The following is a 25,306-nucleotide window of genomic DNA, read 5'->3' as shown; positions in this document are numbered from 1 at the left end:
TCTTGTGCTGCATATAATGGAGTACAAAAATTTGGAGGATAAAGTAGGGAAAGATCAAGACCCACTTTCTCCTAATGCTGAAGCTGCTGCCACTACTCATGACATAGACAATGAAATGCCATCAACGTCGTCTGCCAAGGGCGATGCCCAATCTCCTAGTAGAGGGCATGTAAAATCCAAAAAGCCAAAGTTCACTAAAATTAGTAAAAAAAGAAAATTCAAATCATCTGAGGAGAAACGTAAACTTGCCAATATGCCATTTACGACACGGAGTGGCAAGGAACGGCTTAGGCCCTGGCCCGTGTTCATGACTAGTGGTTCAGCTTCACCCAAGGATCTAAGCCCTCCTCCTCCCCCCTCTAAAAAATTTAAGAGAGTTAAGCTGTCATCAACAACACAGCAAACAACTCTGCCTTCTAAAGAGATGGCATCACAAATCCCCAAGGTGAGTCAAAGGGTGTTGGTGGTTGCGAAGCCTGACCTTCCCATCACTGTACGAGAAGAGGTGGCTCTTTCCACCATTTGCAGCATGCCCTCTGCATATGCTGGAAGGATCACCCACAGTTCAGTTACAGATTTGGATAATGAAGGTGTCAATGTTGTACACCAGGAGGAGGATATTGATGTAGCTGGCGCTGAGGAACTTGACGAGGAGGATGCTGATGTGGTTATCTTTAATGAGGCACCAGGGTGGGAAACAGTTGTTGTCTATGGGATGAAAAAGCCCATCGTCATGCCTGGTCAGAAGACCAAAAAATCCACCTCTTCGGTCTGGAGTTATTTTTATCCCAATCCGGACAACAAATGTATGGACATATGTACCTTATGTAAAGCTCAAATAAGCAGGGGTAAGGATCCTGGCCACCTAGGGACATCCTCCCTTATACGTCACCTGAAGAACCTTCATAATTCAGTGTTTAGTTCAGGACCTGTGGCTAGGACCGTCAGCAGTCCAGGGACACCTAAATCCCGTGGTCCTGTTGTATACACACCACCAACACCTTCCTCGTCAACTTCCTCCACGATCTCCATCAGATATAGTCCTGCAGGCCATGTCACCGGCATGACTGAGTCCTCTTCAAACCGGGATTCTTCCGTGACAGCCCACTGGGTAGATGCATCGCCTTCCGCAGCAACAGCAGCAGCTGCATCAGTAGCAGCATCTCCACAATGGCTGCTCGTTCCAAGGCAGGCAACGTTGTGTATCACCGGTTTTAATAAGAGGCACAACGCTGACAACCTCTTAGAGAAACTGAGGGAAATAATCTCGCAGTGGCTTACCCCACTTAGACTCTCCTGGGGATTTGTGGTGTCAGACAACGCCAGTAACATTGTGCGGGCATTACATATGGGCAATTTCCAGCACGTCCCATGTTTTGCCCACACCGTTAATTTGGTGGTGCAGCATTACCTGAAGAGTGACAGAGGTGTGCAGGAGATGCTTGCGGTGGCCCGCAAAAATGCTGGACACTTTCGGCATTCTGCCAGTGCCTACCGCAGACTCGAACAACATCAAAAAAGGCTGAACCTGCCCTGCCATCACCTCAAACAAGAGGTTGTGACGCGCTGGAACTCCACCCTCTATATGCTGCAGAGGATGGAGGAGCTGCAAAAGGCCATTCAAGCCTACACAGCCACCTACGACATAGGAAAAGGAGTGGGGATGCGCCTGAGTCAAGCGCAGTGAAGACTGATTTCCGTGTTGTGCAAGGTTCTCCAGCCGTTTGAACTTGCCACACGAGAAGTCAGTTCCGACACTGCCAGCTTGAGTCAGGTGATTCCCCTGATCAGGCTGTTGCAGAAGCAGCTGGAGAAAGTGAGGGAGGAGCTAGTAAAGCATTGCAATTCAACAAAGCATGTAGCTCTTGTGGATGAAGCTCTTCGTACGCTTTGCCAGGATCCGAGGGTGGTCACTCTTTTAAAGTCAGAGGAATACATTCTGGCCACCGTGCTCGATCCTCAGTTTAAAGCGTATGTTGTGTCTCTGTTTCCGGCGGACACAAGTCTACAGCGGTGCAAAGACCTGCTGGTCAGGAGATTGTCCTCTGAAGAGGATCGTGACATGCCAACAGCTCCTCCTTCATTTTCTTCAACACCTGTGGCTGCGAGGAAAAAGCTCAGTTTTCCTAAAAGACCCGCTGGCGGGGATGCTGAGAACATCTGGTCCGGACTGAAGGACCTGCCAACCATTGCAGACATGTCTACTGTCGCTGCATTGGATGCTGTCACAATTGAAAAAATGGTGGAGGATTACTTTGCTGACACCATCCAAGTAGACATGTCAGACAGTCCTTATTTTTACTGGCAGGAAAAAAAGGCAGTTTGGAAGCCCCTGTACAAACTGGCTATATTTTACCTGAGTTGTCCCCCCTCCAGTGTGTACTCGGAAAGAGTTTTTAATGCAGCGCGGAACCTGGTCAGTGAGTCGCGAAGGAGGTTGCTTCCGCAAAACGTTGAAAAAATGATGTTCATAAAAATGAATAATCAATTCCTCACTCAAGAACAGCACTGGCCTCCAGAGACTACAGAGGGACCTGTGGTTGTGGAGTCCAGCGGGGACGAATTGATAATGTGTGAGGGTGAGGAAGTACACACTGTAGGGGGAGAGGAATCAGAGGATGAGGATGAGGACAACATCTTGCCTCAGTAGAGCCTGTTTAGTTTGTACAGGGAGAGATGAATAGCTTTTTTTGTGTGGGGACCCAAACAAACCAATCATTTCAGCCACCGTTTTGTAGGCCCTGTCGCTGAAATGATTGGTTTGTTAAAGTGTGCATGTCCTATTTCAACAACATAACGGTGGGTGGGAGGGCCCAAGGACAATTACATCTTGCACCTCCTTTTTTTCTTTGCCAGCTTGTTTTGGAAGGGGGCCAAACAAACCAATCATTTCAGCCACAGTTTGGTAGGCCCTTTCGCTGAAATTATTGGTTTGTTAAAGTGTGCATGTCCTATTTTAACAACATCAGGGTGGGTGGGAGGGCCCAAGGACAATTCCATATTGCAACTCTTTTTTTGGCATTATGTGCTCTTTGAGGCCTAGTTTTTCAAACTGCCATCCTGTCTGCCACTGCAGTGCCACTCCTATATAGTCATCCTATGGCAAAGCGGATAACTGCGGCCGTAACAGCTATGTTGGTGTTAGACGTGCATCCGGTGTCCGCCATCTGTGCAGTGGAATTTAGATGGTTGATGGAGGTATTGTGTCCCCGGTACCAAATCCCGTTGAGATTCCACTTCAATAGGCAGTCCAGAAATATTAGTATCAGATATTAATTTACATTCACTGTTCCTGCAGTGCAGAAATATTAGTATCAGATATTAAACTACGTTCACTGTTCCTGCAGTGCAGAAATATTAGTATCAGATATTAAACTACGTTCACTGTTCCTGCTACATCAAAAAAGCATGAACCTGCCCTGCCATCAACTAAAACAAGAGGTAGTGATGAGCTTGAACTCCACCCTCTATATGCTGCAGAGGATGGAGGAGCAGCAAAAGGCCATTCAAGCCTACACAGCCACCTACGATGGGCCACGTGTTTGTGCCGCCCACTTGTGTCGCTTAGCTTAGTCATCCAGCTACCTCGGTGCAACCTTTTGGACTAAAAACAATATTGTGAGGTGTGAGGTGTGAGGTGTTCAGAATAGACTGGAAATGAGTGGAAATGAATGTTATTGAGGTTAATAATAGTGTAGGAGTGAAAAAAAATAAAATATGGATTTTAGCACTTTTTAGGCTTTTTTTAAAAAAAAATCAGAACCCAAAACCCAAAATCAGAACCAAAACCTTTCGTCAGGTGTTTTGGCAAAACAAATCAGAACCCAAAACCTCAAGCTAATCAGAACCCAAAACCCCAAAAGTGGCCGGTGCACACCCCTACTTTAAACATGTACTTATTAATCTGTAATTAATAGTTACACACTGTACTAATGCCATGTCATCATACAATATTAAAGGCAAAGAATAACAATAAGACATTTTGCATCTTGGTAATACCATGATGCACTGCAAGGGGGGAGGGGTTAAAATGTGCAGACAGATTCAGATTTACATCCCCCTATAATACAACATGGTTTGTCAAGGAGCAAATTTGCTTCTAACTCTACAAGGGGTCATTAATGTTTAATGCCTATATAGCATGTGGATTAAAATGTTTTCTATACATCAATTTCACCTCAGGTCATTCAAGTTGTTGGTCTGTCCCTGTGTGCCGACTGCTCATACTCTCCTACCATCCTGGAATTTCCAGGAGACTCCCACATTTTGGTGAGTCCTTCCAGACTTTCAGAAGAGTAGACACGGCCCCGGATCCCTGGTGGAGGTGGAGTTTAGAGACATGGGTCTACCCTACCCACATGCCACCCGACCTCCCTTTTATTATCTCAATGAGTGGTGTAAATATAAGTTGGCAAGTATAATCCTATTGACAGAAAAGTTAGAAAAGTATACTTGAAATGTGAAAGCAAATGATTAATTGTGTTTCTTCTTGTCCAGCCATGTAATGTCATGTAATTAGCCTACACAAGCTATTGTAATCTAGAAGCATGCACTGGAGAGGAAGTAAAGTTTACTTCCACTTTGATTTGGGATGAGTGCACATGTCCTCATACATTGCGGTAATTGCAGACATCAACACCCCATTCCAAGCATTGGCCGAGTACAATAAGGGCATGTTCACGTAATTACAATTCAGGGGTGGAGGTGTTGTCAGGAGGTGTATCTCTTGTGGGCATTGGAGGGTTGGTGCAATAATACCCAATGAAGATGATGATGACAATCAATAGCACTATGTAGCCTATTCTGATTGGTTGTTTGGCGATGGGCCCATCTAGCTGATAGAACTTTATTAGTGTTGCAGCTATATATTATATCAAGTCATACATCTCTGACCTGGTCATGAGATACACTCTCTTACACCATCTTTGATCTGTCTCTGACCTACACCTCTGCTCCTCTCTGGTAACCACCTTTAACTCCAGTGCTATTCCGTACTTAAGGAATCTCTACCTCTTCTGACCACACTCCTCCAACCTTCAATCTTTCAAGCTGTTAGGAACTTACCTTGTCCCCGCTCCGCTGCGCTGTCAGCGTTGTCTGGCAGCTGTATCCGCTCTGCTGTTCAGCGCTTCTCCCGATGGTGCCCCCGCACTTCCGGGTTCTCCCTGCATCTAGTCATGTGACTCCTGGGCGGGGAATTCAAATCTCTATATCTACTCTGCTCTGACACGCTGCCTGTGTCAGAGCAATGTGTTTCCTGTTCCTGGCTACCTGTTCCTGTGTACCTGACTCCTGTGACCCTGCTCCCTGTGAACTTCCATTTCCCTTCTACTCCTGTGTACCAACCTGGCTGTGACCTGACTATTCTTTGGCTTTATCCCTGGCACCGCAAATTGGACTGACCATCCCGTGTACCGACCCGGCTGTGTTATCGTCTACTCTCTGGATTTCCCTCTGGCACCGTATACCTGATACCTCCTGTGTACCGACCCGGCTGTGTCTCGACTCCTCTGGACCCATCTCCTGCTACGCACTCAACCGACTCTGTTCATCTACCGGTGACTGCTCTAGACGTCCAAACCCTGGAATTCACAGTTAGTGCCTGTATTTGCATCACTTTGTCATATTGCCTGTTTGACTACCCATCACTTAGAGCCTTCTCCCTTACGTCAGTAGGCTAACCTGGGGGCCGCGACCTGCGGTTCTTCGGCAGCAAAGTCCACCCTACCTTGCGGTGGTTCTTGGTGAAGACCGGAAGGACGTTAGACTCCGCGCCCTAGGTAAGCCTGTGCAAATACTGACTAAGGCATCAGAACCGTAACACAAGCACTCTCTCTCTAAACCCTCATCTTCACTATAATATATATTTTATTTGTAGAAACTATCTTTTACATTCAGAATTAACAATGCTGTTTTCCTGTGCCTATGAAATTTATATTAGAATGTTCATGTTCGAGTAGGCTATTGCGATTGTGCATAAGTTGGGTACTATGATTGCCTCAATGCCATACCAGGATATAAATATAGAAACATAGAATTTGTCGCAGATAAGAACCTCTTGGCCAATCTAGTCTGCTAATTTTTTAACCTATGGTAACCTCAAACCCTATTTGATCCTTTATTCTTTGTAAGTATATTGTTATGTCTATCGTAAGCATGTTTAAATTGCTTTACTGTATTACCCTCTACCACCTCTGATGGGAGGCTATTCCATTTATCCATACTCTTTATGTGAAATCGTTTTTCCTCAAATTTCCTCTGAACCTACTTCCCTCCAGTGTCAGTACATGTCCTCGTGTTCTAATACTTCTCTTCCCCCCAGTGTCAGTACATGTCCTTGTGTTCGAATACTTCTCATCCTCTGAAGAATGTTTCCCTCCTGTACCTTGTTATAACACTTGATATAATTGAAAGTTTCTATCATGTCCCGCTTTCCCTTCTCTGCTGCAAACTATACATATTAAGATCTTTGAGTCTTTCCAGGTAAGTTTTGTGCTGTAGGCCATGCACCATTTTAGTTGTCCTTCTTTGCACAGTCGCTAATGTATTTATATCCTTCTGGAGATACGGCCTCCAGCACTGAACACAGTATCTAGATGAGGCCGTACCAATGACCTATACAGTGGTATTATTACTTCTTTCTTTCTGCTATTAATTCCACTCCCTATACAACCAAGCATCTGACCTGCTTTCCTCATTGCTGTGTTACATTGCTCACCTGCCTTTATGTCACCTGAAATAGGGACTCCTAGATCCCTTTCTTCCTCAGTAGTTTCCATTAGTTAAATATTTTGGGGTATTTTGGAAAAACAATACCCCTATCCCTGTCACATTATATATTTATATGCTGTTCATTAGAGCTGAACTGTGAAGTTACAGTGTGGAAGATGAAAGTGTTTTTACAAAGCAAAAACTTGTGTATAAGGTTACTTAAAATGTATAATTAGTAACAACCATATGCATCATATATTCTGTAGGGATGTCATCATATATCCTGTAGGGATGTCATCATATATCCTGTAGGGATGTCATCATATATCCTGTAGGGATGTCATCATATATTCTGTAGGGATGTCATCCATATATCCTGTAGGGATGTCACCATATATCCTGTAGGGATGTCACCATATATCCTGTAGGGATGTCACCATATATCCTGTAGGGATGTCATCATATATCCTGTAGGGATGTCACCATATATCATGTAGGGATGTCATCATATATCCTGTAGGGATGTCATCATATATTCTGTAGGGATGTCATCATATATTCTGTAGGGATGTCATCCATATATCCTGTAGGGATGTCATCCATATATCCTGTAGGGATGTCACCATATATCCTGTAGGGATGTCACCATATATCCTGTAGGGATGTCATCATATATCCTGTAGGGATGTCATCATATATCCGTTATTTATTTTAAATATCCTGCATTATTTGTAATGTCTACAAATTCTCCAGCAGAAATCACACCCAACGTATTTCCTCTGTAGTGTTTCTTCTTCTTTCACATAGAATCACATGTTAACACTTGTCATAATTTTACTACAGCCACCAGCATCTTTGGGATACTGGTCATAGAGGAGAGAAGCAGTTTGTCCTCCCACCAAAGGACATTCTGGAAATTATGAAGATTGTGCAGAGTGACCTTGAGCCTTTGATAGGCATCCCCACAGCAAAACTACATGTAACATCCGCCACTGAGCTACATATAGAAGCCGGCGGCAGTCGGAACTACATATCCCAGAGTCCCCGGCAGCTGGAACTGACAAGGGAGTCACTGACAGTGGTGAGGGGAAGATTAATGGTTCTACTGCTGGACACAAAGGAGAGGGACAGGGGAGACAGTGCTATGTGAGGAGGAGAAAAATGATTGAGACAGACCTGTGAGAAGCTATAGATATATATACACATCACCACATGGGGGCAGCACTCCTTGGTCTTCCAAAGAATTTATATGCAGAGTTCTTCTTCTTCCAAGACTTCAATCATGTTTAATGCTTTTCCTATTATGGACATCACCTTAGCTTTGGCCAATTGTAATTCATGGGGATCATCCACCCGATTGCAATGAAAAAAGCCCTTCCATACTCACAATTTCTCTGCGTTAGAAGGATCACCAATTTGGAATCTAAAGCGAATATACAGACCGACAATCTAATTCAGAATTTTATCAACAGAGGGTATGATCCCCATGAGTTACAATTGTTCAAAGTTAAGGTGATGTCAATTAAAAGAGAAGATACTTTGTGCCCTATAAAAAGACGAACTACAACGAACAGATTTCCATTTATACATCGTTATACCACAGCAAGTAACTTAACCAACAAAATAGCCAAACAATATTGGCCTATTGTCAGGACTGACACAAATATTACTGCTTTGGCAGGTGCAAACATTATGCCGTGTTATAAATGTGGCAAGAATGTGAAAGACTGGTTGGTGCATAATTATGTTACAATAAAAGTAGCTGAAAGGTCTGAACACTTCCTCTCTAAAGCCCCGGGGAGTTATAGGTGTACTGGATGTACCACATGCAGATATCTAGATAGAGGACCTGACTTTGTACACCCTCATTCTGGCAGGAGAATTTCAATCAAACATGTGCTAAATTGTACGATTAGTTATGTTATTTACATCATTACTTGTCCGTGTGGCTTGACATATGTCGGAAAGACTATTTGTATGTCTATATAGCGGATGGCACAGCATTGATCCTCTATTAGGTTGGCACTGAGTGGCAAAGAAGCTGAACAAGTAGTAGCTCATCACTTTGAAGAACTTAGACAACCTTTGGCCACATTGAAATATAAAATAATTGATCATGTTCCTGAATTGTGGGGAGGGGGCGATAGAGAGAGAAGGCTGCTTCAACTTGAAGCCAGATGGATACATCATCTTAACACTGTGGCTCCATTGGGCCTTTATTTGAATTTTTGTCATAGAGGTCATTTTGTGTGAATCTGTTATAATTTTTGGGATTTTGTAAATAATGGAGTAACATTTTTTGAGCTAGAGTGTTCTAATAGTTGTTATTTACCTAGTATCCTACTTGATATCTATTTGGATAGGTGACACATATATTTTTTTATTTAATTTTTTTGCATTATTTATTCCCAATAGGAGGCGTTGTTTGTGTACAATAGAGGAGGGGGGGTGGACAATTATTGAGTAGTTTAGATCCAAGTTAACTGAGAAGATTCTTTCTGCTTTAGCTCTGTAGCGTGGTAGATAGGGCAATGGTAATTATTTGTGGCATTTTTGTACTTACATGTGTCTATATGGATCTAGTTGTAAGATTTCCATATCCCTAGTGATGGCTTCTGTGTATGGACTCCCTGGTTTGCAGGGCACGATACATTGTCGCCTTAAACTTATGGTACAACTGTTTTGTTGGACTTTAAGCATGTGAAATAGGCATTATGCGGATCCTAGTGTCAATTACAGCATATAGTATGTTGTTTTGATTGTGTTTATGACAGCTTTTGCAGTTCTATCTCATGGTTGTGGTTTTGTTATTGGTGGAGAGTGTTTGCATTGGTTTTATAATTAGCAAGTAGGCCTGGAGGTCTGGTGTGATGATGTTGGATGTGATGCACACCAGAGGGTGTGGTGCATTCTGATGTTGTCAGCCGACTTCCAGGAGGAGTTGCTGGGTGATGTGCACATGGTGTAGCTGCCTATTTAAGGTAAATGTTTTATCCCTGAGGAGAATCATTAAACATGATTGAAACGTTGGAAAAAGAGAATAAGAACAACTTTGTATATAGATTCTTTGGAAGACCAAGGAGTGCAGCCCCCATGTGGTGATCTATAGATAGATAGGTAGATAGATAGATAGATAGATAGATAGATAGATAGATAGATATAGTGCCGCCCCCACGGTGGTGATGTATTTTGAAAAAGTTTTTTCTCTTGGAGGGCACCTAGGCAGTAAGATATTCTAAGGAGGGGTGCCGACCATCTGGCTGTATATCTATCTATCTATCTATCTATCTATCTATCTATAAAAATATATTATATTAAAATATTAAATATTAGTGTGACTGGGTCACTTATAAGTAACTTATGGTATAACTTTATTTAAAGGAAATAGCTCAGGATGCTTAGTTATATAATTGCCAGTGCACTTATTTTTGATATTGTGTATATTTTGATATGGGAATTCTTTATTTCTGAGACCAGAGGAGAAACTTTGCTTTTTCTGTTTTAACCTTGATAGAGGAAATGCATTATTTCTGATGTATATATCTGATACAATAAGACTTTTTTTTTTTACAAAGTCTTTTGTATATCTTGTTGTAAGGAAAAGCTTTGTTTGGGGTTTGCAACTTTTCATGGGGAATTATTTTCTTTTAAGGAAATGTGTATTCTGCAACTGTTGGAAGAAAGCACCCATGCTAATCTCATGTTAATTAGACCTTTTGATGTGAGTGTCCAATTCCCCTTAAGGGAAAGAAAGGGGTAATTAGACTTGCTGTCAGATATCCACTGTATCCATAATAAGATGCAGGAAATCACAGGAAGGTTTTAGAGTATCACACATAAGCGTAAATTTTGTTAGCTTTGCATTGCATGTAAATCCTTGTTTGGGTAAACAAATTGCATCCTGATTCTAAAAATAGCCTGTGAGGCTGTGTCTAAAACTGTATAAAAAGGAAGCCCTTGTACACTGAAATGTATCATTCTGATGTCCCATCTGACCTGACCACTGGTAACTTTAATCAGTGGAACTGTCCTTGTCAGGACACTTGAGCAAAATAATCATTACTCTCTGCTTCAAAACCCTGCTTGACAATTTCTTCAAAATTGCTGTAATCCTATGATCTACAAATTAGACCCTAAATCTAATCCGTCCTCAGGCTGTTTTGAAGTTTGGACCCAGCTCCTAGTACCACCGCTCTGCCTGCTACCCAGCAGCTCTGGCCAGTGTGATGGGCCAGGAGGGATCCATCTAGAGCACCCTGATCCATAGTAAGCAGTCAGGGGTACCAGCTCAGGTGTACCAGCACGGGAGTACACTAGCAGCAACAGTTACCCAGAAGGAATGTGGTTCTGGATGCCATAAAGGAGTCCAGTGGTGGCAGTAGGCTCCTCCTACTGCGACAGGAGGGGTGTATTCAGAATAACAAAAGGGAAAAACGATTGGGACAATCTTATCCTCCATTTATTGTTTGTCACCTGTTAGGTTCAAGCGGGATTTTAGCCCTTTTGAATTATTGTTCCGGAGACAGCAAAGGGGTATCTTGGATATGTTGAAAGAAGGGTGGGAACAGCAAGGAGCCAGAAAGCTAAATCTGGTATAGTTTGTGGTTCAAACGAATGAGAGTTTGGGAAATATAGGGCCCATTGTACAACAACATGTAAAAGAGGCTTAGGAACTGCTGTATTTCGGTCCTTCAATCCTGGGGACAAGGTTTTGGTGCTGGTCCCAACCCAGGAAAGCAAACTTTTCATCCACTGGCAAGGTCTGTATGAAGTCCTATAGTCTGTCAATTATAGGGTCCATCAATTGGGGATGAGAAGGAAGGAACAAATATACCTTGTCATTCTCCTTTAACCTTGGAATAATGAGGACCCCTCTCCTCGGGTATTGAATACTGTCATTGAAAAGTCATAATTTCCCATAGAGCCAGCTCTAACTCTTAGGCAAAAACAGCAGACTGAGGAAATGATATGCCGGAACAGGGAAGTCTTCTCTCCCATTACTACTTGAATTGAACATGACATTGTCACTCCAGGAGTTGTCATGAAGCAGAAGCTGTACCGCATTCCTGAAGCCAGAAGGGCTGCGCTGAGAAAGGAGATTGAGAAGATGGCCCAGCTGAACATGATTGAGGGATCCACTAGTGAGTGGAACGGTCCTATTGTGCTTGTCCCAAGCCCCATGGGAGTATTCGGTTCTGGAGCAACATTAGACGGTTAAATAGTGTATCCCACTTCGATACCCTGTGCCACGGGTAGAAAATATATCTGGTAGCAACTACTTGATTACTCTTGATTTAACAAAGGCTTATTGGTAAGTTCCCCATACTTCCTCAATGCTCGTTCTTCATTTTACATGGTCTTTCTACCACTTCCATTAAGGACTGTGACCCCAGATAATGACAGGCTCTTGCCAGGGAGACTGAAGCAGGAGCACTCGCTACTATCAGGACTGAGGAGCTGAACAGCTGAGTTGCAGCTCACATCTGAAACCAGCTCTGGAGGTGAAAGAGCTACTTTCTTCCTTGAAGGAGGGATGCAGGAACATTGAGAGTAAATATATGTGGGGGGAAAAGCTGGTTTACAGTGGTCACTTGTGAGTGAAAAGCTGGTGAGCATATGAGGTGACATGTGAGAGAACAGGTCATTCTTTCCAAAGGGGACACCCTTCCTAATTCAGATTCAGTGACCTCCTACACTTGTGTTCCTCCTAACAGTCATGAGAAAACTCCTTCATCAGAATGGCATGTGGGATCACACTCACAACTTACTGAATATCCTAGATAATGTTTCCTCCACCAAAGATTGTGCTTAAATTTTTTTTATTTTTTTTTAGCAATTTCATAATCTGAGTTTAGTTCAGTGAACAACATTTCCGTTTTTTTTTGTTTTTAACTGTGAGATTCTGTTCTCTTAATAGTTCATTGAAAATGTTTGGTTCAACATCTATACTAAGAGCAGCTGCTTCCTGATACTACCTGATTTATGTATATTAATGTATTGATTATATGCTCCTTGCTAAGGTTCACTTACTCCTCTATGGAGCTCCTTGTCCCTGTCCACTTATTCTTTGTAGTGATGTTTTCCCATAACCCTCTGTTCTTTTCCCAAAATCTGTTAGTATTCCTCCACCTCAGACTTGGTCCTCCCCTACATAATTCCCATGGTAACCTCAAGACTTTCTACTATTCCATGTGGCTTTGCAAATCATCCCCCATCAATTTTGTTGAATTAAAAAGGAGGTTTTGTCAGCAAGCAGTAGGTGGTTAAAGATAGGATCAGGGAGAGTGATATGTGGGTGTAATGGTAGTTCAGCTTGTATCAGCTGGAGAGCAATGAGGGTCCTTATAGCTGAGGATGTCCAAAGATACAGGCAGGCTAGAAAGGTGGCAGTGGGGAAGTAATGAAGGGAGTGTAGAACTGGGATCTTGGATTTAGGAGAGGTGGAGATAATTAGGAAAAGGTGCATCAACTTGTGCATGGTGGGGTGGTGAGGATGAAATGAATGCAGATGAATGTAATGTATGCACATAGGCTGTGGTAATAACTATGATACTCACAGATTTAGTGTAATACAATTGGGGAAACTTGAGATGGAAAAACATTTAATAATACTAGTAGACATAAAGCTAAGTATAAGGACACAGTGCCAGTCACTGGCTGCAAAGGCAAATAAAATCCTAGGACGCATAAAAAGGCGATAATTCAAGTGATGCAGCGTAGTATTATCATGTCATAAACCACTATATCTTGAATATTGGGTACAGTTGGGTGATAGACAATGCTGAAATCAAAAGAGATAGAAAGTATCAGTGAAAGGGGAAATGGAAAGGTTTACAAATATAGGTTTGTTTACTTGGGATTAAATGAGAGTTAGAGGTGACCTTATTCAAGATGTATAAATATATCTGAAGTTAATACAAAGATTTATTTGAACAAGTTTTTGTTTCAAGGATCATACTGGTTATGGATTGTGAATAGAAAAACAAAGGACTTAGGAAGGGTTCTTTAATGTAAGTTTGGTTAAGTTGTGAAATTTCATATCATATGAGAATGTGATGGCAAATTCACAGAAAGTAAGAGTGGATTGGATGCCTTTTGTCACGATCTGCATCCGGCAGCTCCTGTCTGCCAGTAACTTTGTTGGACCTTTGTATATAGATGTATCCTGCCTGTAATACCATGTTCCACCAAAGGGGCCACTGTGGTACTCAGACTGCTCTCTCATCTGCCAGACCTGCCTCATTGTTCCTGGAAGCTTAGACACCAGCCTCTGGCCTATAAAGGCTGCCTGTCCTAGCAACCTGGGCCAGATCATCTGTGGCCTTTCCTGTGTCGCTGTGCCTGGTCCCATGTCTTATCCTGATTGAGCTTCTGGTCTATTCTCCTGTTCAGATGTCCTGTTCCCTGGCTCCTGTTTGCTGCCTGTTCTCTGAGTCTCCAGCACATCTATCCGCAGATCATCACAGCCTCTGTGTCTACTCCACTATCCTGTGGTGACGCTTTGCAGACTATTACTACCTGTTCTCTGAGTCGCCAGCACATTTATCCGCAGACCATCACCATTGCATCCTGTGTCCGTTACCTTCAGTGCCTTGCTCCGCAGACTGTCACACCTAGTGTGTCATCTTCACTACTGTGTGATAAAGTCCTGCAGACCATCGCCTTCTGCATATGTTATTTACTGAGTTATTTTGCCATTTCTGCCATACCCAACCGTACTGCAGCATGAAACTTTTGTAACCGGTGTTTAATAAAAACCACTTCATTCATTACGTTCTTTCCATGGTTTTATATTGGAAATTCTGACACCTTTCTTACAAGAATTTGTATATGTTACTACAATAACTAGATGAGATTATGGGATAATTCAGGAAATGAATCCTATTTTTGGAGTCAGGATGGGCTTTTTCCCCCTATGAAGCTAAATTGGCAACTTTCACTATGTGGGATTGTTCTGTCTTTCTGTGGCTCAACACAATGAGAATTGTGGTGATATTTATTTAATAAACATATTTATATTGTGGCAATTAAAATGTCACCAATATTAAAGATGCTAATTATTTTAATGATACTTTATTTTCCTTTAAGAACTCCATGACAACCCTAGTAGAGAGTATACACGAAGAAAGCTATATAAGGTGGCTCCTCCTATTCGCCCTGTCTTCCCAAACTGTCTCTGACTCTATGGAAATCTTCAAAACAACATGGCTGGGAATATTAGGAATGTCATGGATTCTTCAAGGAAAATAAATGATCAGGTAACATAATTTGCATCTTTCTTTACCAGACTCCATGGCAGCCCTTATATATCCGTTTAGTCCATTAGTAGAGTATAGACAGGAAGAAAGGTTGTTACTCCTGGAAGGTATAGAGAGAGACTCTTCCTATCCTTCCTGTCTTCTCATTCCCTGTCTCTGCAAACATGTTCAAAAAGCATGGATGGGAATATTGTACTGGCCTGGAGTTCTTATTGGACTCCATGACAGCCCTTGTATACGGGATCTACTCAAGCAATTCATTTGGATGAGGAGGGAGGGGCAACAAAATAAATAAATCAAAACTGATCCATTTATGCATGCCAAAAGTAATCAATTGCTTGAAGATTCGTTCTTGCAAACTGAGAATCCTCAGATATTATAACCTCCAGAAGGTAATGTCTGGGAAACTATGATTTGATGACGAAGCTGCGGCTTTGCACAGGTCTTGTGTTGATGTGTGGGCCGTATGATCACGGATGTGCCCTCAATATTTTTGGTACCTCACACCCTGTACTCCATATAATGCCCTTTATTCCCTTTAGCCTTTACAATGACGTCTATGATCGATCTTGGCAGCATTCTCCTGTAAGGGACTTGACCTCATGTTGGACCTTCAGGAAAGAGTCTTTTTTATTGACATCCTTTGTTCTGGAGAGATGCTCAGATATTGCTGCCCCAGAGTATATAACTTTTACTCTCTCATTATCTGGGTCTGAATAATGTACAAAATATCTAAATAAGTAAATCCAAGGAAATTGCTAAACCTTAATCATATAATTTATTCATTTTAAATATTAAAAATCCATATACCAGTAATAAATCCTCATGCAAATCAAACAACATGAATAGTCACAAATATCAGTTAGAAGCAATACAACCAGATATATGGCAAATAGCATTCATAATCTAAGTCATAATCTCTGCTCATTTGACAACTATTAGAATCTTTATATTCCAATATATGTTGTTTATATAATTAGTTGGTTAGTATAAATGAGCTCCAAGTCTTGCAGAGATATTAAATGTTCTATATACTATATTTTTGTGGTTAGCTGATTAAAACATATAAACATAAAATCCAAGTGTTTTTAAAGTCATAGAAAACACCACCAGTTTGTTTCCAGAAAGATGTTTATCAATACCCATTTGTCTATCATCTGTTGTTTCCGCCTTATAGATTCATGAATAAAATAATTCAATGAAAATTAAGAAATATTTTAGAACTCAGATTATAAATCTCAAGTGATACTGGGCTGTTTAGGAGTCCAATAGATAATTAGAACTCAGTCTCCACGATATGAAGGCCCGCGCAGGTCCTCTGGTCCCGGCTGTTCCACATGTTTATGGTGATCACCAAATGTTGTCTAACAATCTTATCACATAAGTTCCATATACAGGATATACTAATCGGCGATTAAGGTTGAGAGAAAGTAGGGTATCCAATATTGGTATTTAATCAAAGGTAATAAAGCAAGGTAATAAGGCGACACCTTTCATCCAGTATTGACTTTTTCAAAGGCTTTGTGATTTTAGAACACGTATGAACCTGGACTCCCTCTTAGAGCAGGAGGTAACTAAAATGATTAGGTTTAACAGAGAGAACCTCCTGCAGTTGTATGCACATTTGGGATATGACTTGGAGCCAATTATATGTTGCTCCAATGCAAAAATTATTGTATTCTCTTCAATTTGTTGTAACTGGCTCATTTCAGTCTGTGTGCTCACAGGTTGTAGGGCTCACACAGGCAAGATCCTCCAGGCTCTTAACAAACTGGTGCCTACATATGTCTACTTCCCTCACCAGGATTCGGTATGGCATGAATTGAAAGTAACTTTCTATAGGCTGTCAGGATTACCTAATGTCATCAAAGGGCTGAAGTCTATACAAACAGACACCATTCACACTCTATGAATGTGCAGGTGGTCTGTGATGCAAACATGGAAGTTATGAGTGTTGTTGCAGGCTATCCTGGCTCTTGCCATGATGCCTATATCCTTTGCCAGGCAGTCCTCTTTCACAAATTTCAGAGTGGTGGTGAGATGCCGGAGGGATGGCTACTGGGCATGTAATATAATAATCATGCAGCTTCATGCATTATATATTTTTTTTGTGTGTGTTTATTGATTTATTAAATTGTTTGAATTTGTGTGTCACTCTAGGTGACTCAAGATATGGGTGTCAAATAATTAGTTAATGACACCTCTGTTGAATCCACAGACTCCTGCACAACACAGATATAATGAGGCACACACAACCACTAGAGGGGTGATAGAACGTATCTTTGGCCTTTTGAAGTCCAGATTCAGGTGCTTTGATACAGCTGGTATTGTGCTTCTATATGACCTAGCTAATGTGGCTGATATCGTTCAGATTTTATTTCTGGTCAATATGGTTTATCGTCAAATGTAAATTTTTACAAACTACCATTACACTAAATTTAATGTTCTGTATATATGATGTAGAGTCTTCATCATAAGCACAAGACTAGGTGACTTCAGTCTTTGCTACCAATTAAAGGATATGTGTATGTGATTTGAAATAAACCTAATTTTGTAATAAAAATAATCTAATGTTTTAAATATTTATACCATAAATATCCGAATAAGAATTTTAATGTAAACCACAACGGCCAATAGCAGTTTGCATAAAGTTTACTTTTTTAAGATGTATAAGAACAGTAAGACAACAATGTGTTAATGTGCAAATTTGCATTTTTATTATATGTTGCAATGTTTTCCAGGAAAAAAAAGCACAAGGGTTTTCAATAACAACATTAACAAATTGCTATTATTTTTTATTTTTAGGTGTGGAGTTCATGATATCACCAGTATAACGCTGTGGAGTACGTGACATGGATGTATTCAATGTTATTAGTGTGTTTTGCATCTGGCCACATGATGATATGAGACTTCCTGAGAGATCTCTCACTGCCCCAGTCAGTCTATTGCACAAGGCTGCAATTAATCCTTTCACAAGTTGTATACAGCCGCAGTTGGGTCTTATGGAAGTTCTGTCAGCTGCCTTTGGATTCCCCTCATAGAATCTTGATGGAATTACAATAAATTGTTTTGTACTTCACAAAACTGTGCTGTGGAACTTGGCAAATTTTGAGCAGTTGCTGATTCCGCTTGTTGGGGTGGAGCTGTTTGAGGAAGGCTCTGTGGTGCAGGTTCTGCAGACTCCACAACTTGCAAAAATTGATCTACACTTTCTAGGATAAATGTCTTGCTCAGCTGCTTTGTGTGTTGCTGGTGTTTCTACTAAATCCATCTCCGACTGTGGTGACATATAGGCTTGGGGATGTTCCTTGGTTAATTAAAATGGGTGGGGTACGGGTGGCCGATGATGGTCGATGTTATCGTAATCGTTGAAGCGATTACCACTGATTAAAATGTGTAAGGACAGTGTGCCTGATTAATTAAGAAAAGTTAAGCAAGAGTGCGTAAGTGAGGCAAAACCATGTTGCATTTGAGGGAGTTGTAAATTTAAAATGTGATGGCAAATTTATATTTGGTGTAGGACATGTATCAGATCAACTTTAAATTTCAGTGTACAAATAAGCTATCAAGTATTCGTGTGCTACATGAAAAAACAGTCAGAATTTTCCTTATGTGCAATATAATAAACTAATTTACACCCCTTTGCAAACCTTGAGTAAGAAAACTTATACAATTTTTTGCTTAACTTTCCTTGATGAATCAGGCCCAGTGACATTAACTATGTAACATATTTTTTTCTACCTAGGTGGATTTGCCTTCTAAGGACTCGTCATCATCATGGCAACATGCGGACATTGTCTGCATTTCAGATAAACCTGTGTATAGTAAAAATGGGGATAATTGATGTATCAAGCTGCCAAAATCCCAGCTTGATACATTTACCCCATTGTGATTGTTTTGTTAGAAAGCTATTGTTACTCTGGAGTGCCTTTGAGGGATTACATTTTTGAGAAACGTTTAGTTTTAAAAATTTGAAGATAGGGGATTTCATAGCATTACGCATGTCATATAGAGATGTGTGTTGGGTGTATTCTGAGTGGCTTCACTTGAGAGGAAAAATATGGCTGACTTTTCCTTGCATAAACATTTTCTTCTTCGATGTTTGCCAGCCGCGGTGGGTCTGGTGTGTGTTTTGGGGCTGGAGGGAACACTGTACCACTTTTAGCACTGGTGCTGATTTCATAACAAAGTTCAATTTGTCTGAGTGGTGCTCGAGGCGGCTGTTAGTGAATCCAATTTCAATTTCATTTTAAAACTGCTCTGTGCTCCGGTTCCTGCTCTGACCATAGGTAGCAGTGATAAGTGCAGGGAATAGGGTATAGGAAACTGTGCTCTGTGTGCCACTTTGTCACTAATGATACTTAGGGAACCAGAAAAGAAAGGGAACTTTGTGGATTGAATGAATCTAGCTCTATGGAGATAGAAACATTAACTCCATTTTCTAGCGAATCACTGTAGGTAAATCCAACAGATGGTCCTGTGCAGCTTGCACTCTGACAGTGACTGGAAAGACTCTCTACTTGTGTGTGTCAGATCTCCACTGCTATGTGTATGTGTGAGATCTGAACCTCCAGCCATACAGAACCACAGTCATCCCGGCTAATACGGAGCTGTTATCCTCAGCTGTATAACTCAGGCCAGCCCCACTCCGCTCATAGCCTGTAGTGAGATGGGAAGGCACTAATGTCTGTGCTACACGACAATCAAATAGATTTTTCCCCTCTTGATGAAACAAGGTATTAATATCACCTCCACCAGTCTGCACCTCGTTTCTCACAAGTGGACTATAAAAACATAGACTTTTTCTAGGCCTTTGGTTCCCCATATTTCTCAGTCATATTTAAACTTGTATATATTCCATTTGTAAGTAGTTAAAATATCTGCGAGCATGGTTTTCTTATCTTGCAAACTAGTTCATTGTCTCAGCCTAGGCAGGATTATTGACCACCAGTCATGTATGAATGTATCACACCAGGGGGGCTCATGTATTAGGATAGGGAAAAGGATCACAGACAGAGCTCTATGTTTAACTACACAGGACTGCATTGTGTATTTACATGTAATGTGTCTGGGTTGTGATCTCTACTGTTTAAACAAACTCTGCTGTATAACCACATAACAATACCTATCTTTAATTATATCAGGAGTGACTCATCTGCTATCCCTTTGTCTGTATGTTTACCTGTGAAAAGGTAAACACAGAAAAGGACCATTTAGCTAGGTCCTGAAATTGCTGATGAGGTCATTTAAGGCTTTAAAAAGGATCTCTAGAGAAAAGAATATAGGTATTCACTACCCAGTGATAGCTAAAGTCAGGCAGAGGTTGATTCCTCTGCCCCTGACAGGAAAGGGACAATCGGTCCCTGGAGTACTGCCTTTGCCATAATCTACCTCTCTAGGTCTCGGGGAGCTGTGTGTCCGCCAAAAGCGGATTGACAGTGACTCAGGACCACTGCCTTGCTGGTAGCCTCAAAGGAGAGAGGGGGAGAAGCTTGAATGGATAGACAGCACACCCTGAGCATGGATAGGATTCTGGTGAAGTGTTTTCATTATACCATGTATGTTGTCTGTACCAGAATGTAGTATTATTTGTTGTAGGTTATTATTGAAATATGTTTATTGCTGTTTGGTGCTACCATTTTGTTAAATAAACTTATTTACTTTTATTTAGGATATTTGCCTGGGTGATTTTGAACCTTGGATAGGTACCGGGTAGGTCAGCTGTGCACCACAGACAGTTACATTAAACCCGGTATCTTCACACCCTCGGACTGAGGATAGTCATCGCTTTTCCTTTGACACCTGTTTGAGCACTGGATTCTGAATATAGGGTCGCATGTGAGAGAAATCTGGTAGGCATATGGGGTGAGATGTGAGAAAAGTTGGTGGGCATATGGGTTGACATGTGAGTAAAGCTGACAACTCACTATAAAACAGCCGTAAAATTCAATGCAAAGTTGCAGAACGTAATAACAAGCTGAAAGTGGACTGCAAAACAGACACAAAGTGCATTGCACAATGGCAATCTGAATGTGGCTGTAGATCAGACACAAAGGTCAGAGCAAAGGTGACTGGAAAACACAAGAAAAAACCTGGCACAAGAGGATCCAGTTAAGGCAATGGGAGAGAGGGGAGCATGAGCGGAGGAGATGGGGGTTAAGTGGATGGTTGTTAGGCTTTGAGAAAAATATGGAACGCTTCACGAATTTGCGTGTCATCCTTGCGCAGGGGCCATGCTAATCTTAATACATGTCAATATTGAAAGGGTCATTTATGTGAGGGTCAACACACAGCTGCACTCTTCAAAAAAACGCTATTTATTCTAATATCTTCTATTTTTCATGCTTGTCTAATTTGGCAGGGTCATTCAGAGATATCTATATTTAAAAAAAGCTGTTTGCAAGATTCAGCAGTGCTGAGCATGCTCTTGGTCCCATTTGTCCTATCTCTGTGTTACCAGTTCTTGCTCATAAGCTCTACTACTACTACTACTTTGAGTTAAGTTCTGGATGCATCTGAGTACGTGTGAGTGCATCTATTTTACAGGAAAGGCAGCTACTATAGGTGAAGACCTCTCCTGCTAGTTCTAAAAGCTTATGACAGTTACTAGGAAGCTGTAACATCGACAAGGATTATATCCTGGGTCCAGCGGTGTAATGGCAATTTGACCTGACTGTTTGGATTTGCTCTTTGTTGTTAGCTGAGTCGCATTGCTCTCTCCGCCACCATTTTTTCTTAACTAAAAATTGTTACCTTTTGCCAAACATACATTGGTGTCCGTGTAGTTATCTAATTATTCAATTACAGTAATAGTAAGTCTAAACATGCGAAGTAAGTTTGGGTGCAATGAAAAAGAGAAATCAACACTATGCAGTTTATAATTATTTGAACTGAATCAGAGAAAGTAAATGCAATGATGGCAAAGTTACAGAATCCTTCATTAAGACAGCTCACTGCAGACTTTGGTCAACATTGGTGAAAATTGGGACAGTTGTGAAGGGATCATTAAAAAATAGACTGAGAAAGACTGGAAATTAATATTATAAATAGTCAAATTGGAGCAAAAACAGGTCAAATGACATTATTTTATCTATTTGCTATTTATGACAATGTTTAATTAAATCCAGATCCAAAATCAAAACCAAAACCTGTTCTGAATTTTTGGCAAAACCAGCAGCAAAGCCACAACACGAATGCGGTTTAGAACCGACACCAGTTTTGAAACTGAAATACAAGGGACATCTCTAGTATAAATATATAGTCATACAGTATATGAACATAAATATGGTTAGACAGACACACCCACACATATATACTTACATATAAATGCACTAAATGCAATGAACTATAACGACAGGTTTAAGTGATATTAAATATTGTTACTTTTTTATTCTTGCATGTTGTTTGATTGTTTCATATTGAACACATTACTGACCACACAGATAATACATGTGTTTTCTACATTTAATTTTAGACAGTGACGTCTGCCATAAATGTCCAGATGAAGAGTGGCCGGATGAGAGAAGAATGAAATGTATTCCCAGAACATACGACTTTCTGTCCTATGATAAGGATGTTATTGTGCTAATTTCTTCAGTAATAGCTTTATCTTGTTCTATCATAACATTATTTATATTAGGAATCTTTATTTATTACTGGAACACTCCAATTGTGAAAGCCAATAATCGGGCTATAAGCTTCATTCTCCTGGTCTCCATCTTGCTGAGCTTCCTCTGTGTGTTCTTGTTCCTCGGCCGGCCGGTGGATATAACCTGCATGCTGAGACAAATTTCATTTGGGATCTTCTTCTCCACTGCTGTCTCTTCTGTACTGGCCAAGACTGTAACCGTCTGCATTGCTTTCAAGGCCACCAAACCTGGCAGTTCCTGGAGGAAGTGGGTCACATATAAAGTACCTAATTATGTGGTCATTGTGTGCTCCTCTGTCCAAGGACTGATTTGTGGTATTTGGCTGTCTGTTTCTCCTCCCTACCAAGAGTATGACCACCACACTTACCAGGGAATGATCATCATTCAGTGTAATGAAGGATCAGTGATTGGGTTTTACTCTGTGTTGGGTTACATGGGGATTCTGGCGGCTGTGAGTTTTGTTCTGGCTTTCATGGTGAGGACATTACCGGACAGCTTTAATGAGGCCAAGTACATCACCTTCAGCATGCTGGTGTTCTGCAGTGTCTGGATTGCAATGATCCCGGCCTATCTGAGCACTAAAGGGAAATACATGGTGGCTGTGGAGATATTCGCCATATTGTCCTCATGTGCTGGAATTCTTGGCTGTATATTTTTCCCAAAACTCTACATTCTGCTTCTAAAACCTGAGCTTAACTCCAGAAAAGTTATGCTGGAGAAGAGCAATTTGTAGAACATTACATACTGTACCCTCGTGGACTTTGTCTTTGTTATCATGTTTAATTACACTCAGTTTGTGCTGTAAGACTGTATATGGAAATAAATATAGATTCACCTGGAAGTATTCAAAATAATATCTAAATCTATCCCAGCTGCCCCCTACAGAGGGTGAAATGTAATGTGACCAACACAAAGGGCGATTACATGACATTTTTATTCAAAGGTCAATAATAGTTTGAATTTAATATATTTAGAGCCCTTGTCTGCTCTCACATGTGAAATATCTTTATACAGGCGTGACATCAATGCAAATAGATTTATCAGAAAGAAGAATGACATAGACAAGAAAATTTCCGGTTAGACATGTCAGATTAAGGCTTCATATATTAACACATGATTTACAATTTAAGAAAACTTTTGAAACTAGGCTAAAAAAAGTTTAATTACTCCAAAAATTAAATAAATTATGATCATTAAAGCAGAAATCTTACTGGCTGTTTTCCTTGTGCAATGTAAACATGGTATCCGATCACATCCAGTGATTAACTTCATATTCATCACTATCATGGATTGAGATTGCTGCCATTCCTACAATATGGGAGCTGCTAATTCATAGATTTCTGAGTTCACTGTAATACCTACATTATTATTATTGTTATTTTTATTAATTTTTATTTATAGGGCGCCACTAAGTGTCCGTAGCGCCGTACAGGGACAAACAAGTACAATACAAGGTGGGACAGCACGGTACAGTAAACAATAAGCACAGTAACTCAGTAAGCTTAAAGCACAGCTAGAGAGAGGGGGAGGGAAAACCAGCAAGCACTGGAGCCCAAGAGGATGGGCACGGATGACGGGGAGACCCCCAGAGGGGTGGGGGGAAGGGTAGCTGGAGAGCAGAGTTAGAAGTGAAGGAAACAAGAGAAGAGATGGCCCTGCTCAAGGGAGCGTACAATCTAATGGGAGGGGTAGACAGACAGAGAGACACAGGGATGAGAGGGAGAGAAGGATGAACGGTGGCAGAGTCAGAGGAGGGGGAAGAGGCAAAAAGAGGTAGGAAGTTAAGTGGGAGACTGGAAGGCTTTGAGAAAGAGGTGGGTTTTTAGAGCCGTTTGAAACTGGACAGATTAGGGGATGTTCTGATGGAGGGAGCTTGTTCCAGTGGAGGGGGGCAGTGCGGGAGAAGTCTTGGACACGCGCATGGGAGGAGGTGATCAGAGGGGAGGAGAGGCAACGGTCATTGGCAGATCGGAGAGGGCGGGATGGAGCGTGAATAGAGATGAGGCTGGAGATGTAGGGAGCAGTGGAGTTGGCGAGGGCCTTGTATGTGAGAGTGAGGAGCTTGAACAGGATTCTGTAGGGGAAGGGGAGCCAGTGAAGGGCTAGGTAGAGGGGGGAGACAGAAGAGGAACGGCGAGAAAGGAAGATAAGCCTAGCGGCTGCGTTAAGCACAGAACAAAGGGGAGCGAGATGAGAGTGGGGGAGGCCAGTGAGGAGAAGGTTGCAGTAGTCGAAGCGGGAGATGATCAGAGAGTGGATAAGACATTTGGTGGCATCTTGGGAGAGGAAGGGCCGAATGCGTGCAATGTTACGCAGCTGGAAGCGGCAGAATTTAGCAAGAGAGAGAATGTGAGGGGCAAAGGAGAGAGAGGAGTCGAGGATGACACCGAGGCAGCGAAGTTGGGGGACAGGGGAGATAGAGGAGGAGCAGACAGTGGATGAGAGGTCAGAGGGGGAGGAAATATGAGGGGGAGGAAAGACAATGAGTTCAGTTTTGGCGAGGTTGAGTTTAAGGAATCTAGAGGACATCCAGGAGGAGATGGCAGAGAGGCAGGCGGACACCCTAGAGAGGAGGGAGGGAGAGAGATCAGGAGAGGAGAGATAGAGTTGAGTGTCATCAGCATAAAGGTGGTACTTGAGGCCGTAGGAGCTGATGAGTTCACCCAGGGAAGAGGTGTATAGAGAGAA

At 41.6% G+C, this 25,306-nt stretch overlaps 1 protein-coding gene and 1 pseudogene across 1 annotated transcript in view; one reads left to right on the top strand and one right to left on the bottom strand.

Annotated features, from left to right (window-relative positions):
* The window catches only part of LOC142110745 (vomeronasal type-2 receptor 26-like), a 166,217-nt gene extending 142,866 nt beyond the window's left edge, over window positions 1–23,351 (top strand). Inside the window, exon 4 of the mRNA XM_075193779.1 lies at window positions 22,444–23,351. Coding sequence (XP_075049880.1) covers window positions 22,444–23,351 — 908 coding nt within the window. The remainder of the gene's footprint in view (window positions 1–22,443) is intronic.
* Window positions 21,153–21,214, bottom strand: LOC142137205 (U6 spliceosomal RNA; annotated as a pseudogene).
* Window positions 23,352–25,306: the final 1,955 nt, after the last annotated feature.

The sequence above is a fragment of the Mixophyes fleayi genome, chromosome 1, assembly GCF_038048845.1.
Source record: "Mixophyes fleayi isolate aMixFle1 chromosome 1, aMixFle1.hap1, whole genome shotgun sequence".
Taxonomy (NCBI): Eukaryota; Metazoa; Chordata; class Amphibia; order Anura; family Limnodynastidae; genus Mixophyes; species Mixophyes fleayi.
This window is presented reverse-complemented; position numbering and strand designations above follow the sequence as displayed.